Source organism: Uranotaenia lowii, chromosome 2, assembly GCF_029784155.1.
Source record: "Uranotaenia lowii strain MFRU-FL chromosome 2, ASM2978415v1, whole genome shotgun sequence".
Taxonomy (NCBI): Eukaryota; Metazoa; Arthropoda; class Insecta; order Diptera; family Culicidae; genus Uranotaenia; species Uranotaenia lowii.
The window spans coordinates 157,192,771-157,208,191 of record NC_073692.1 but is presented as its reverse complement, the minus strand read 5'-3'; the positions used below and the strand labels follow the sequence as shown (position 1 = coordinate 157,208,191).

At 32.7% G+C, this 15,421-nt stretch overlaps 3 protein-coding genes across 4 annotated transcripts in view; 2 read left to right on the top strand and 1 right to left on the bottom strand.

The window, feature by feature from the left end:
* The window catches only part of LOC129748583 (uncharacterized), a 443,445-nt gene that overhangs the window by 58,612 nt on the left and 369,412 nt on the right, over positions 1–15,421 (bottom strand). The window lies entirely within an intron of this gene.
* On the top strand, positions 13,108–13,811 carry LOC129748591 (uncharacterized). Its single transcript, XM_055743250.1, has 2 exons — positions 13,108–13,184; positions 13,280–13,811. Exons 1-2 carry the CDS (start codon positions 13,146–13,148, stop codon positions 13,766–13,768), a joined length of 528 nt encoding a protein of 175 aa, XP_055599225.1. The 5' UTR covers positions 13,108–13,145; the 3' UTR covers positions 13,769–13,811.
* LOC129748587 (uncharacterized) lies at positions 14,646–15,389 on the top strand. Its single transcript, XM_055743245.1, has 2 exons — positions 14,646–14,733; positions 14,796–15,389. The coding sequence occupies exons 1-2, from the start codon at positions 14,689–14,691 to the stop codon at positions 15,297–15,299; spliced, it is 549 nt and encodes a 182-aa protein (XP_055599220.1). The 5' UTR covers positions 14,646–14,688; the 3' UTR covers positions 15,300–15,389.

Sequence of the window (15,421 nt, the reverse complement as noted above, 5' to 3'; positions counted from 1 at the left end):
TTGGAAAAACGGAAATTCTAAAGTCCCATAAGGGTTAATTACAGTCCCTTGTGGGTGGAATGATTGTAAAAATGTTAAAAAAAAGGAAATCCTTAAGTCCCATAAGGGTTAATTACAGTCCCTTGTGGGTAGAATGATTGTTAAAACGTACGATGAAAAAAAAGGGAAATTCATAAGTCCCATAAGTGTGAATTACAGTCACTTGTGGGTGGGAAATTGTAAAAATGTTAATGAACAAGAAAAAAAATGGAAATTCTAAAGTCCCATAAGGGTTAATTACAGTCACTTGTGGGTGGAAAAATTGTAAAAATGTTAATGAGCAAGAAAAAAAAACAGAAATTATAAAGTCCCATAAGGTTGAATTACAGTCACTTGTGGGTGGTTAATTGTAAAAATGTATGATGAACAAAAACGGAAATTCTTAAGTCCAATAAGTGTGAATTATAGTCACTTGTGAATGGGAAAATTGTGAAAACGTATTAGAAACAAAAATGGAAATTCTAAATTCTATGAATGTGAATTATAATCACTCGTGGATGGGAAAATTGTAAAAACATTAATGTACAAAAAAAAGAGGGTGAATTATAGTACCTTGTAGGTGGAATGATTGTAAAAGTGTAAGACTTATAGTTAAACCAAATTTTAAAGTTAAACTCTATAGTCATACCAAGTGCCAAGTTAGCATTAGTGAAACAAACTGCGTTTGAATTTAACAAGGATAAATGATAAGTCTTAATCTGATATTGAAACTGAAATTCAAACTTCAAGTAAGATTGAGAAATTTTAAGTAACAAACTGATGCAGAGTTTCAACATGAGGTATGCATCTTAACTGAATGTCTATGTTAAAAAATGAGTTTGTTCTATTTGAACAAGAATTTCAAAGCTGGATTTCGAACTTAAGCTCTTTGCATAAACATGTGATATGATATGAGTTTGAAATTGAAGTTGGAAGCATTAAGTAAAGATAACTGATTTTAAATTATGTTTCTGTTTCCTACACCTCAAGTTTTAGTTTGAGTCGCGGGATCGGACGTATGTCACTATCAATTCATTATATTGTTGAGAGAATTATGAGAGAATCCTTTTGTCTAATAAATTTGTATTTATAGATGAATAGGTGTTGTAGTAATACATCATAACAAGTATATTAAAAAAAATGTTATCCATTGTTTGCATAATTTTTCTGGTAGGCTTCACAATTTTGCATATAGACAACGATATCGGAAGTTTCGTATTATTTGAGTTTTGGTTTGATATATCTCTTAGTGTAAAATGAAACTTCATTCGATGTTCAAAAAAAATATCCATTTCGGATAGTGCTAGCAAAATGAATAAGAAAAAGTCGTACTATGGTAACGTATAATTTCAACGGAAATATCAATTGTTCTATTCCAAAAATCAACATAAGAATGGCACAGGATTAAAAAAAAAATTAAGATTTTGACTCTTCCCAAATAAAACATATCGAATAAATTTAATCGGAAGAATTCCTAGAGTTGAGATAATTAATTACGGCAGCAAATTGACATAATTTACATACTTTGTCGTTTTGAGTTAACAAAAAAGGCAATTCTCGTTTTGTCAAAAATTGTTCATTCATATTTATTTCTCAATTCATATGAGTGCAGTATGCAGTCCTCAATGTATTCGGATATCTATAATTTAAAATGACTATGAATAAGGTAAAGTCTCTATTGATTAGTTAAAACAAATGTTATTTAAAAATTTAATGAATGCAGTAGTCCCTAAAGGTTAATTAAAAAGCTAGATAATATCGTATGATAAACGACGATGAACTTTCCTGAAATCTGGATTCCAAAGGAAGGTTTAAAAAAACGTCTCAAAAGGTATAAAAATGACTATATAGTTAATAACTATTTCAAATTATAAGGAAAACGTTACGGTGGAAAGTCCCAATAGAATTACTTCAGGTCGGTTTAGTAAAATTCAATATTAAGGCCTGTGTGCGAAAAACGTTTAACGATCATTTAAAACAAGAGTTCCTAAAGGGTAACAGCGGTAATAATCTGCGCTCACGTAATTTAATGAAGATTAAATTAAATTTCATATAGAAAAACAAATAACGATTGAAAGAGTCTAATCCTGAATCTAAAACATTCTAATTGACCTGTTCAGGTTGTCTTATAGGTTACAATTGATACAAACGAATTAATAAAAAAAAACGTTCTGCTTAAAAAAAGGAAGAGAACTTATTCTTCAAAACGGTGGAATGAACATTTACCAAAAGTAAGAGACATATGAAATATAAAGATTAACTGTTCAGCGTTTACGCTAGATATATAAGCATTCATACCTTGAACATTGGTGGTTGAGAATTAGCAGACACCGATAGATCAATGTTAAACCTTATAGAGGTTGACACCCTTAAGAAGTTGCTGTGACTAGCTGACGGATGCCACTGTTAGGCTTAGGTGCAGTTTTCTCAGTAATTCCGCTACCCAAAGATGAGCTGGCTGCACATTTTAAATATTTAGCTTGGATTGTTGGTTGTATAAATCGGAATCTACTGAACACAGCGTTCTAGACGGGAACGTTATAACGATCAACTACTGCGTCAACTGTTGAAACAACTAGTTTTCACGAGTAACATGTCAAGGACTCTGGTGGCGCATCCTTGACGTGCAGGGATCGGGAATCGTGATACCGTAGAGCTACAAATAAATAACCGGCCTGGCAGCGATCTGTACTTTTGTTGGAAGATTGCACTGTTTTGCATGCAGAGAAAAAAAAAGGCGAATTTGAAAGAAAACAAAACAAACTTGTATGCAAATTTCACACGCTTATTAGGAATTACCCAAAGTGTGTAGTAAATTTACAAAATAAATTAATATAACAACAAATCTGAGTAAGTATTTTAGTTCATATGATATGCTGAAGAATAAGAGGTTTCTTATGATTCTTTAGAAAGGTATTTAATAAGGAAATAATTCAAATTTTAACCAATCATAAAAAAGATACAATGATAAAACTATATATGAAAAAAATAGAATTAGAAAAAAAAACAAACAAACAATTACCATCACATTTACAATCACATGATCAGAGCCCAACTTAATGCTTATTGAGTTAGTGTTAATATATTTTTTTGTAACTTCTCTATACTGTTAGTACAAAAAAATTTTTTTTTAGAATTTATAATTCGAACAGTTTGATTATTTATTAAAATTTTATCAGGAAACGAACGCTATAACTAAGTTTAGTTCAATACGAATATTTGCCTATAATCTCTTATAAGAACACTTGAAGTGATAACGATGTCAATAACAAATTTGAAGGGAAATTCCCTGTACTTTTCTTTGAATTGAAATTACACAATATTATTTGAATATAATGGAATACGAATTTCTTTCAATCTTTTCTTCAATGTAAATCTAAAAAATATTAATATTAAACATGTTCATTGTTAAGATAAATAATGAGAGTAGGAGTGAAGGCGAATGTAGAGAATATTGTTGGTGTATAAATATATGGAATTAATTTGTATTTAAAGAAAGTATAAATGTTATACTTTTCATAAATGTGTTACTTCAAACATTATGACACACCCTGTAATCAGCAGAGAGCATTTACACGACAAATAAAATAATGAGAGTGTCTGTAAACTTTTCCGAGTAAGTGGGAGAGCTTCGGAAAATTAGAAGAGAGTGATACAGCTTCGGCAGAAAAACAGCGAGTTTAAGAAAGTCAGTTGACAACAGCGTTGCCAACCTTCCAGATTTTTCTGGAATCTTCCAGATTTTCATGTGTCATCCAGAAATACAGACCTCATGTTGTCTGGTCCAGACTTTTCATAAATTATCCAGATTTGTCCAGAAATTTCTATAAGCTCAACGTTTTAGTAAAAAAAAATGCTATTAAAATCCAATTGCTCATAACTGCAAGACTGAATTAACTGTGAAGCAGAATACAGAAGTTATTTTGACAGGTGAATGGGTCTTAGCTTTCGGTTGTTCAAGCTTTCCGGTCACATAATCTGTAATCAATGTAATAATTGCGATTTGACGACCAAAAAAAAAAAAAAAAAAGGTCATCACCTACAAAGATAGCCATCCAGACTTATCCAGACATTTTTATCAAAATCTTCCAGACTTTTCTGAAAAACAGTTGGCATCCCTGGTTGACAAAGAGAGCTAAAGAAAAACGGACGATGAAATTTAAACGTTTCTTGATAGTTCAAAAAAAAAAAGAAAGGTAGAAATAAAAAGTGAAAAGAAAGTGTTTGTGAATGTCCCGGCTAAAATGTATACGGTCAGACGGACCAGTCACGACACTCAAATACTGGATCTTAATTCTGAATCTGAATCTTTCAACAGAACTCTAATCGGAACCTTTGACCTGAAATCTGATCCTGAATTTTGAGTATAAATACCGAATCATAATTTTGAACTTTGAATCTGAATTACAAATATGACTTCTAACTTAAAATTCCTTTATCTTAATTATGAATTCTGATGATGAACTCTGTTTAAAATTTTAATTTCATTATTTAAAGTATAAAAATTAAAGGGCTTCTGAATTTTGATTTTTGATTAGGTATACTGAATTCTTTACCAAGAGTTTCATCTCTGGGTCAGAGTTTTGATCCATAAATTTCAATATTATTTTGTATTTGCTGATTTGAGTTATGATTTAAATTTTGATTTCTTATTCTCAGCAACAATCTAGATAACCTATCTTTAATTGTATAAACTTTCCTGTTATCTTTGTTTTGTTCTTTTCAACAGTGATTCAAGAAACATGCGGTTCCGATTCTAAATCTGGATATTTTTTGTTTTTGAGCGTTGAATCTAATTTTGAGGCCTGAATTAGAATGTTGCATCTACATTATGTTTAGAATGTTGAATCCAGATTATGTTTCTGAATTTTGAATCTCAATCTGATTTATATTTTTACACTTAAATTAGGTTCTAAATCCGACTTTAATTGGAATTGTTTATTTTTTATACCTTTTTTGGCTTTTCCCTAAAATTGAAGTCCTCAGTATCAGGTAGTCGGAGTAGGCGTCGATTGAAAAGCGAACACGAGAATATTTTTCTTCTGCCAAAAAAAAATTATTTATAGTGAAATAGTGGAAAATAGTTAAATTGGGAATTTTGAACATTTCTTAACACTGATTATTCCTTAAGATGTTTTAGCCGTTGCTTAAGTTCTGAATTAGGTCTGTTGCGCAAAAAAATCCGGGAATACTGTTCCCTGTTCCGGAAACCGTATCCATCGGATCGTTAACCGAAGCACCAATCTTTCAGACAAAATTATTCAACATCTAGAATTGGCCTTTTATTTGGCATTTCCGGTGAGCCCGTACCTTTATGTTACTTTTTTGTAAAACTTTCCATTTATACCAAGGCCGTGCAAACAGCGGAGTTTTAAGGTAGTTGTAGGGTCAAATTTGTACCCATTCAAATTTTTTCAGCTCAAATAATATTTTCAAAACCTTTAACATAGCTGTGATGTTTGTTCCACTTGTTCTATTCACAATGTCGTAAAATTGCCAATTGAGATAAAAGATTCTAGAATTCGATGTATTAAAAATAGGAAGAAAAAAAATGAATTTGTGTCAGCTAGCGACAATAAGATTTACTTTGAATTCAGATATCATCATCGTTAAAAGATAATTATTTTAACACTAGAAAGACCGCACCAGTCAAAATGACTGGTTGGAAACTTTGTTTGTTGAATATCTTTTGCATACTTCGCTTTAAAAATTCGCAAAAAATACGACTTTTCATTAATTTTGAATCTCTACAAAACTGTGTATTTTTTATTTCACGAGTACTTTTAATAAGCGAGAAAAATTTCGCCATGGACACTCGGACCGTGACCAGTCAAAATGACTGGTAAAATTCAAAACCCTATAACTCAAACGAGATAAATTTTTTTCGCTTGCTTTTGGATTCATTTGCAAGCTACATTCAAGACAATGAGTCCTAGTTGATTTATGGTGGGCAGAAGTGTGTCATTCGTTATGAAATTATTGATTTTCGATTCGAAGTCGTGATGATTTGAAGAAAAAGTTCTCGGATTGGCCGCTGTGTGGCGCTTCAAGCACTTGAATCCCAATTTTTTTGGTCTGTTTTGTTGCTCAACTATAATCGAACTTTCTGTCAAAATTTGGCGAAATTTCATCAAGATTTGTAAAAGTTATGTTAGATTTAGTACATGTCCATTCGAGTAATCGAGTAGTTTTAGGTGATAAATATGTTTATACTAAACTAGAATGAGTAAAATTATTTTGAATTGAGTACTTATTTATTCAAATTTGAAGACATCAGCTATGAAACTGAATAATTAAAATGATATTTCAACATGTGTGCACGATATATTCTTATATGTTGGTTATCCACCATGGGTGCACGGATTCATCGCAGTTTCTGCCCAAGTATGCATTCTTAGATTATTAGGCTCGACAAATTTCCAATGCAAGTTCACTTACAGGTATTCCGGCACCCGTGTATATACCTGGCCAGCTGGCAACTGATTGAACATTCTTATTATAAGAGGAAACACATCTTACCTGTCGGAAACTCATGGGGTTTGAACCCAAGACTTTTCTTGCCGATACAAGAAATCGAACCCAGTACGCCTGGCATACCTTGACCAGACTCGCGCCAGCCTATCTGATAGACCTCATCGGATGCGGATATTTCAACATGGGTGCACGGAATGGTTGGAAATCCGCCGTTGTAAATTATATAGAGTGAAATAGTTTCCAAATTGCTTCAAAACACAACATATTTTTGAGTTAGATATGATAGGTATTGGAAATCTAATATTTGTCAATCGTAAAACTTTTAAGAAAAAACAAATCAACGTGTACACTTGACAATGTTGATTCATCACTCACTCAGTCCATGGAAACAGTTTTGCAATTTCTTGGATGTTGATAAGATCTTATCAGATAAATGTACGATTGCAAAAACCTGTTTTGTAATAATGAATAAATAAATTTATTATTTCAAGATAAAATTGAAATATTTCTTTTCCAGGAATGAAAAAACGGAACTTTAAATAAAAATCGTTATTTAAATCAATATGTCTCAACATGAAAGACATGGTTTCGACGTTGGTTTGATTTGTAAAAATGCTTTTTAAAAATTTGTAAAAAGTCCAATATTTGATTGAAACGCGGTGAATCCGTGCACCCATAGTGAAAAACCATGTATATAACACAAATGTTTATTTGAATCTATAAAAGTATTTATTCTTTACCTTTAGCATGCAAAAAAATTGATTTTGGATGAATAGCGGTGAATCCGTGCACCCATGGTAAATTGCTCTACTTATTGAAAAAATACGCTTCAAAACCTACAATATCAGGTATAATTTACAGGCAACGTGTTGAAAAATTTCAGAGCGATGGATGCTAGAAAATATCTACTAAAACAAAATTGAAGTGAAACCGTGCACCCATGGTCAATATCCATAGCCGTCTAACATGATTTTATAATTAGATTGATAATGTGTTTTAATTTTTTGATAATTATTTGAAATATTCATTTTATGACATACATGCATTCGTCAACTATGCGAAATTGAGGTGATACCGTGCACCCATGGTGAAAAAATATTTCCATTTTATAACAAAAATGATATCGAATAAATAACAAAACAATTTCAAAAGAAAAAAGTTTAAAATATTATGATAGAAAAAATTTCCCCTTTACCAGTCATTTTGACTGGTAACGGTCCGAATAGGTATATTCAATTTGCCGGTCCGTCTAGTGTTAAACTATTTGTGAGGGATAGTTTTGCCAAAATCATCGCATTACAAGTTTTCAATTTGTTATCAATGTTCGTCCGTTCATCATCACTAAACTTAATGCTATTCAAGAAAGGTTTTTCATATAGAGCACTTACATTAAACATGGGTTTATCGTCGACTTGATATGCCACTGGATTATTTGACTATTATTCGAAACATACTAATAATAAATAATACATACATTTTCTGTAACCATGCATTTCGGGGTTAACGGTTTAAGATGAACGTAAGTTGTTAATCAAACTAAGCTAAGCTAAAATTGGGGCCTCAAAATCTGCGGGGGATAAGTGCCGAAATAATCGATTTTCAGTTTACTAATCGATTTTTTTAATCTACATACATCTGGTGCAAAACTCAGATATTTTTTTTTAATTTTTTTTCTATACTTTTTCGATTGAATTAAACTTTCTCGAATAAAAATAATATACAAAAAATCGAGCACCTGACAACATGAAAGCGCATTTTCGCAAAACTATCATTTGAGCCCTTATCCCCCTCTGATTCTGAGGGCCTCAATTGTTCATAAGGTGCAGGAAGATGTTTGTGATTGATTCAGACCAAAAATTTTACTATAATTTTGAAATCCGTAAAAAAGCTAATGAATTTTCGAAAAAAAAAATTTTTTTCTTGAGTTTTGCATTTTTTGCATATCTTCTCAAATTTTGAATCTTTGTGTCAAATCAGTTATAAAACAACCATGGGTAAATTCCTTTTAATCTTTTTTGGTAAATAGGGTAAGTGCTCCTACTTTGGACCTAGAGCAAACATATTATAATCAACATTGGTAACTCTCAGCATGCTTCATATACTTCAGCAAGGACATGTATTTCAGCACCACCTCCTGGAGAAAGTTCTTACTAGAAGGAAATTTCAAGCATTGAGGTACTGAGGAAACTCTGATCATTCTTTCCATCAACCGTGGGTTCGCGTCTTAACAACAAAAGTTCGTGTTTGAACTTGCATTTCTATGACCACGCAGAAAATTTTGTTTATGTTTTATTTTCAACATAGGAATTTCAGCCTACTCCAACTTTTCTTCGTGTAGCAAAGTATGTTGCTATGGTTCTTAATTTGTGTTGTTTTCTGCCGAATGGAAAAAAAAGGTCCCGACTGACGGAGTATGCTAATAAATCTACAATTTGAGATTCTAATGTCATTTGAATTGGAAAAATCATTGATGGAAACTTCACTTTTTGGACAATACTGAATTTTTCATAAAAGAGACGTGTTTAAAGAAAATTTTCGAGACCGTTCAAATCCAAGTTTAAACCATATTAAATTTTTGTGAAGTTTATTTCAAGTCGATTCCGAAGGTTTTCCGGTATCAGCCCAACAGGACGGAACATTTTTCAAGAGCTCTCAACCCCTTATTTCAAAACATGATTTGTCCTGTCTTCCTGGAATGCTGTCGGCCACTCATACTAATCGGGGATGAAACCTTCGGAGTCATCCATTGATGTTTGGCATCCGGGAAACGTTTAAGCTAAGTATTCTCATTTTTTTATAATAAGTTGATCAAAACTTGTAAATTATACTTAAATACTAGAATGTTGTCAATGTGAAAAATTATTCACAAATGTTCGTGCCACATTAATAATGTCGTAAAAAAACATTTTGTAATTTTTATAGAATAATTTTAAATGTTTTCAAACCAATCGTTATTTCACAAATTCCAAAAATTAATTTAATCAGTTCTATTACAAAATTGATCCCTTTTTTGGTTTAAAAATACATTTTATTCTTGTATCAAAACTAAACTTGGATTAACTTATTCAATAGCTTGTTTAGAATTTCTTAATTTCCCATCATTTTTTTTTTATTCAAATGTCCAAAACTTTGAAGCGATCGTTATTCATGTACATTATGATTAAATCATAAAAAAGATACAAGTTATTTCTTAATGTTTCTGATCAAATGGTGGAAGTCGTCACATGAATCTTTCAATCAAAATTGCTAAAAAATTAACATAGTTTTTATATGTGATACCATTCTCACCATTTCTCTTTAAAAAAAAAGATAAAATGTCTATTTGGACTAGATTTCTCCAATAGTTCAATTCACTTTTTTTTCAATCTCTTTTTGAATTTTTCTCGAAAAGATTTGAACTTTTACACCTTTCATACGTTTTTTAATTCCTACATAAATATGATTTAGAACATCAGATCGAATATCATTTCGAACTTTGAATTATGTGAGCAACAACTATTATAGATACAGATAAAGATGAAAATCAAGTGTATACGATTGACTTCGAATGTGTTTTAGTCATAATCACCATTCAAAATTGTTGTTTCTTATTTCGCTCAAATGATTTAATAAATAAAAATATATTTCAGGAGAAAAAATTGCTGATAGCCACTACTGAACACTAGTCAAAAGTGTTTCCTTTTTTTCCTTTCCCCCACATTCCCAACCAAATTTTTTGCAAGGGTGCAGAGGTAACCTCGGTCCTTAAGCACAAAGTTGTTCTTTCATCCCTTTCTAATTTTTCTAACCTATCTATTGACTACTAGGACGTGGCCGGCGCCGTAATTGATGTTCAAAGAGAGAGCATCAGTTTTGTGCATTGTGAATGTGTAGCCAATCCCAGGTTCCGTTCATTTGACCTCTGAACAAAATTGATGGCCTCGGTCAATCACGGAGTAGCAACCATTGGCGATGTGGAACTCGTTCTACTGAGCCACGCCTGTGATCTTGGAATCCGAAATGTATTGACTTGTATTTAAACCAAATTTAGAAATCAATCACCGAGTATACTAGAATACTTTTAAATTCTTTATCAAAACATCTTAAGGTGCATTTCGGGTTCAATGATTCAAGGTGGATGTGAGTAGTCAATCAAGCTAAGCTAAGCTAATACTGAATTTTTCATAAAAGAAATCATAAAAAGGCAACAATTTACTAAGTAAATTGATCTGAAAATCTACTTTACAATATAATTTGAGATTTATTGATAACCACATCATCATTGTTGTTTATATTTTTTGTTATCTGAAGCACGTTTGGTAAATGGATATCAGCATTTCTCTAAAATGAATAAATTGGTAAAGGAAAAAGAATCTTCGTGTAGAATTAGCTCTTTTTAATACTTTTCATTTAGGCACATATAATTTTTTTAAAACTCCAAAACATGATGAACCGATAAATCAAAATCATATTTTGAGTATAAAATTTATTAACGAAGTCAACTTACTTATCATGAAATATATTATGAAAAAAAAAAAATAGTAGATATACTTGTGTTGTATTTAGTATAATTGTCAGATCGGGACACAAAGTTTTGGTGATAATGAGCTTAACAGTTTTCACCAGAAGCTTTCGAAATTTAGTCTAAGGCAACTTAGGTCTTCTCGATAGCATTTTTTCATGTTCGTAAGAACTTTCCTCACATGGAGGCGCGTTTCATGTGTCCTTCAAGTTTCTGGGGAGTGAGGAATATTACTACTTTTATTATATTTGCCTAGAGCCTACTTAAGTCCTAAAATGCCGAAAATTGTAAATAATTCATTTTTCTAGCATAGTATAAAGATACTACTATGCACACAATGAACTCTTATTCTTCCTGAATCCAATCATACCGCTTTTTGCCATAAAAAGTGTTTCTAATAAAATTTTCGACGTGTTTAAAAGTGCACCTCCTCATCAGTCGTAAATCAGACAGCTCAATTAGTAGGGTGCGTTTTGTGAAATTTAAATGAACAAGGAAAAATCTCGTTTTTTTTCTGTCCAAGCCAAATTTTTAAGGGAAATTACTCTCACTGTGAAGAATACGAACCATACTACCTATTTTTCCTAAAATAAATTAAAATCAATGGAATATTTGTAATGGGTCTAAATATAGGAGACTTTTGACTATGATGTTCCATTTTTAGACCTAACATTATCAAAACTTTGTTCCAATACCAACAATTCAACAAAAGTGCGAATTTTTAATTGAAGCATTATTCAGAACCCATATTTATAGAACATTTCAGCTCTACACAAAGCTTTACACAAATAAACTTCAAGTAAGTAAACAAAAAAAGTTTCAGCTATTGTTCTGCTGATCAGATAGGGCTGACATGGAGTAAAAGTGTTTGAAATATTCATAACAGAAATTTATGTGTTTTAATCGTTAAAAATCTTTGATATTTTTTTTACGATAATATTTGATTAAAGATTACATTTTTAATGAATTTGTTAATTTGTTTTCGAAAATTCGTACTTTTTATAGGAATTTCAGGTCTAAGTCCAATGAAAGGAACCAGTTAAGTACCAAAATAGGAACAGTAGGTTCGGAAATTTATATCATCCATATTTTTGCAAATCTTTTAATAATGGCGATACTTATGTCGAAAATTTTCATTGATACTTGCAGAACAGATCATGAACTATAAACAAATTTCCTTAAAAATATAAACCTCACGCCTTTTATGAAAAAGCATGATTATTTAAAAACCACCGCTTAAAGGGTCCAAAGTAGGGCAACTAACCCTATATGACTCAAAAAAAATCGCGCTTTTTCCGAAATAATTTTAAGTAGATATTTGTTTCAATTTAAACTTGAATTTTCAATTTTGTATCTGAATTCTACATCTGGATTTTGAGTTCGACTTTTGAATGAATGATTGAAGTCCAAACTGAATCTAATTTGAGTTTTCAATCAAAATTTGAATTTTATTATTTCTAATATTAATCCTAATCTTAAATTTGGGTTTTAAATTACAATTTGAAATTGTGTTCTAAATTACAGGTTGAAATTGTGTTCTAAGTACTGTATCTGAACATGAAAATTCGAAACATGATTTCTTAGTTCGAGTTCTAAGCTACAGTATAACGTGAATTGAGACCTTAGATAGAGGTCTCACTACAGGTTATACTCTAGCAACCGAGTGGAAGTCTTAATCTAAATTTGTATTTTTGAACTAAACTTTTATACGCTCAAACTGATTTTCATTAGGTAGTAACTCAAAGTACTGTGTTTAACGAACATAAATCTCAACCAATTGTGATGTTGTTTCATAAAAACTAAACTAAATTTGCCCTTATTGCGCATTCCAAGAAGTAAAGGATCATGATAGAATTTGTTTCGAATGCAATAAAATTGTTCGATTTCAAGACAATGACGATGGACAAACTGCAAAAACAAATGTTATAACACAGCTCTTGTTTGCGATAGAGATAGGTATTTATTTTTAGAAGAAGAAAAAATGAATCATCCCAACAGAACACATTTTTTTGATAAAAACTTTTCTCTTATCGGTTAGAAGGCAAATAACGTATTATGTAAGTATCATTCGGAAGAAACTTCAGATATATAAATACGGTTATAAACTTCACCAGTTTTAAATCGCTCGAGAGGTTAAAACAACAACATCATAATGAAGTGCCTGTTGTTCATCGGATTCTGCCTCTTGGTGGTAAGTAACTCAAAATAAATTAAAATTATCAGCAGAAATGATTGCTCGAAGAAAAAAATTGACATTGAGATTGTTTCCTGCAATTTGCTTTTCAGGTTTCGTGCAGCCAAGCTGCCCAGTCCCCACTGCTGACGTCCTTCACAAATCTTGCCTTAGCAGATAAAAAGGCTGTCCAAATTGTCCTAAAGAATAAGGATTTTATAATTGCCCAAGGAAATCCGACCTTGGTAACGGCCCTTAAAACCACTCGGGCAAACTTGCTCGCCTTCGTCTCCCAGGTTTCGTACAGTTCCGATGCCATCCAGGCCGAACTCAGCAAGGCTTCCAGAAAACAGCTCATAGCAGCGATGAACGAGCTCACTGTCTTGTCCGACACCTTGACCGCATCGCTGAGTGTCTCATTTGCCGAGGGATCTCCGCTGAATGTTCAGGATGCCCTCAATAGGTTCATCGCGAGTGTGGAACCCATTGTGGAAGCCATTCAGACCATTTTGGTCCAGAGCGGCGGAACTGCCTGCAGGAGCCTAAACGATGCTATTGTTCAGCTGAAAGGTAACTTTCTGGCGATTCAAGCCTCTGGATGAATGATGTTTCGGAATCAATAAACAATAAAAGGTTTTCTATTTAGTTTTTATGTTTCTTTCATTTATCTGTACTTTAACAGCACTTATCTTGTGTGAAATCCTTTGCCAATATGATTTTGTTTTTACATATTTGATGACTGATGATTGTTTAGTCGTAACGATGCATGGTTGATTTAGCTATGTAATTGAGGTTGGTTGGATCAAAATTCATTTTGTTTGTTCTTCATCTATGTCTCTAATATATGGTTTGACCACACTTGCAATTTATTGTGCAAGGTTGATCACAAGAGATAAACTTTGTCATTTCCATTGCCAAACATGTCTTCACGAGGTAAAATAACAAATTTTGATTCTGAAGCTGCTGGATCTCATGCTCAGAGGAAAATCAGTGCATATTTGAATCAGCAGGGTTGAAATAGTTGACTATGCTAAAAGCTAAACTAGCCATGTATTCTTTTTGTATAACACGTCAATTTCAACCTGATTTAATTAAGTTTACTGATTAGAACCAGACAGCCATATTCATGGCTAAATTGAGCGTATTTTTGTGGATTTGTCATATATTTTCCCCTATTTGTTGACATTCTCAACGTTGAGAAGCACCGGTTGAACGACTTATTACGAAATAAATCAACGAAAATATGGGCCATGCTTGGCGAGCACATGTTTGGTAGAAAATATGTTATGTCATTTATGACGCTCGAATAACTGGAACATCATGCGATTTGTTTGGACAAATGCTGCTGGATACAAATGTAATAGAACCATTTTTTTTTTCAAATCAATACATATTTTGATTAAAATCAATATTGACAAACTGATCTGGTATTACCAGGTGGTCTACCACACCGGTATAAATTCACCTCAACTCGGCGATACCTTTACTTAGCTGAGTTCTGCCTCTGAAGGAAAGTCTCAAGATGAAGTTCGTCCTGTATTCCGGTTTGTGTCTCGCCTTTGCCTCGGTAAGTACAATAACATGTTCGATTTGTAGGAGCCAATACCTAAATAATTTTTAAAATTTCAGGTGACTTTGGCCGCTGTTTCGAAGCCCCAGGCCGCTCAACTGGAAACGACGTTCAAGGCCTTTGAAAAGTGCGCTTTCCAGGTGGGCAACATTTTGGATAACAATGAAAAACCCATTCGGAAACTGGCCGGTTCATCTGTGGCCAAGCTCTGTGAGGAGGTTGGAGAATCCGTTGTGGTCCTGAATGAAACGATCTATGGTGCCTGGGATGAGCTGATGGCGGTGAGCAATGACGCTCAGGCAGCTGCGCTCGGTGCCAACGTTAAGACCCTCTCGGATGCTACCTGCAAGCTTGGTACCGACCTGGCCGCAGCTCTCAAGACTAAGTCGTTGACTAACTTCAAGACAGCTACGGCTGGCTATATCAAATCGGCTGGCCTTGCTGGAAATACGCTGGTCAGCAACCTGAACAAGATGAACAATGTTGATGCTAAGAATGTTAGCGACGTCATCGTGGATCTGGTTAAGATTGTTGGCAAAATCCGGAAGGCGTTGAGTATTTGAAGATAAGTACCCTGTTACTGACTCAGTTGAGAATTGAAAAAGGTTTCAAATGGTGGTTTAATAAAATTGTCTAAAACAAAGAGAAGTCAACAGCCCATAAGACATTAAAAAATGCGCTCCAT

Coding starts and splice junctions, on each gene's coding strand:
- LOC129748591 (XM_055743250.1), top strand. CDS start 13,146: ATGAAGTGCCTGTTGTTCATCGGATTCTGCCTCTTGGTG. Junction 13,185..13,279: donor TCGGATTCTGCCTCTTGGTG/GTAAGTAACTCA, acceptor TTTGCTTTTCAG/GTTTCGTGCAGCCAAGCTGC.
- LOC129748587 (XM_055743245.1), top strand. CDS start 14,689: ATGAAGTTCGTCCTGTATTCCGGTTTGTGTCTCGCCTTTGCCTCG. Junction 14,734..14,795: donor TGTGTCTCGCCTTTGCCTCG/GTAAGTACAATA, acceptor TTAAAATTTCAG/GTGACTTTGGCCGCTGTTTC.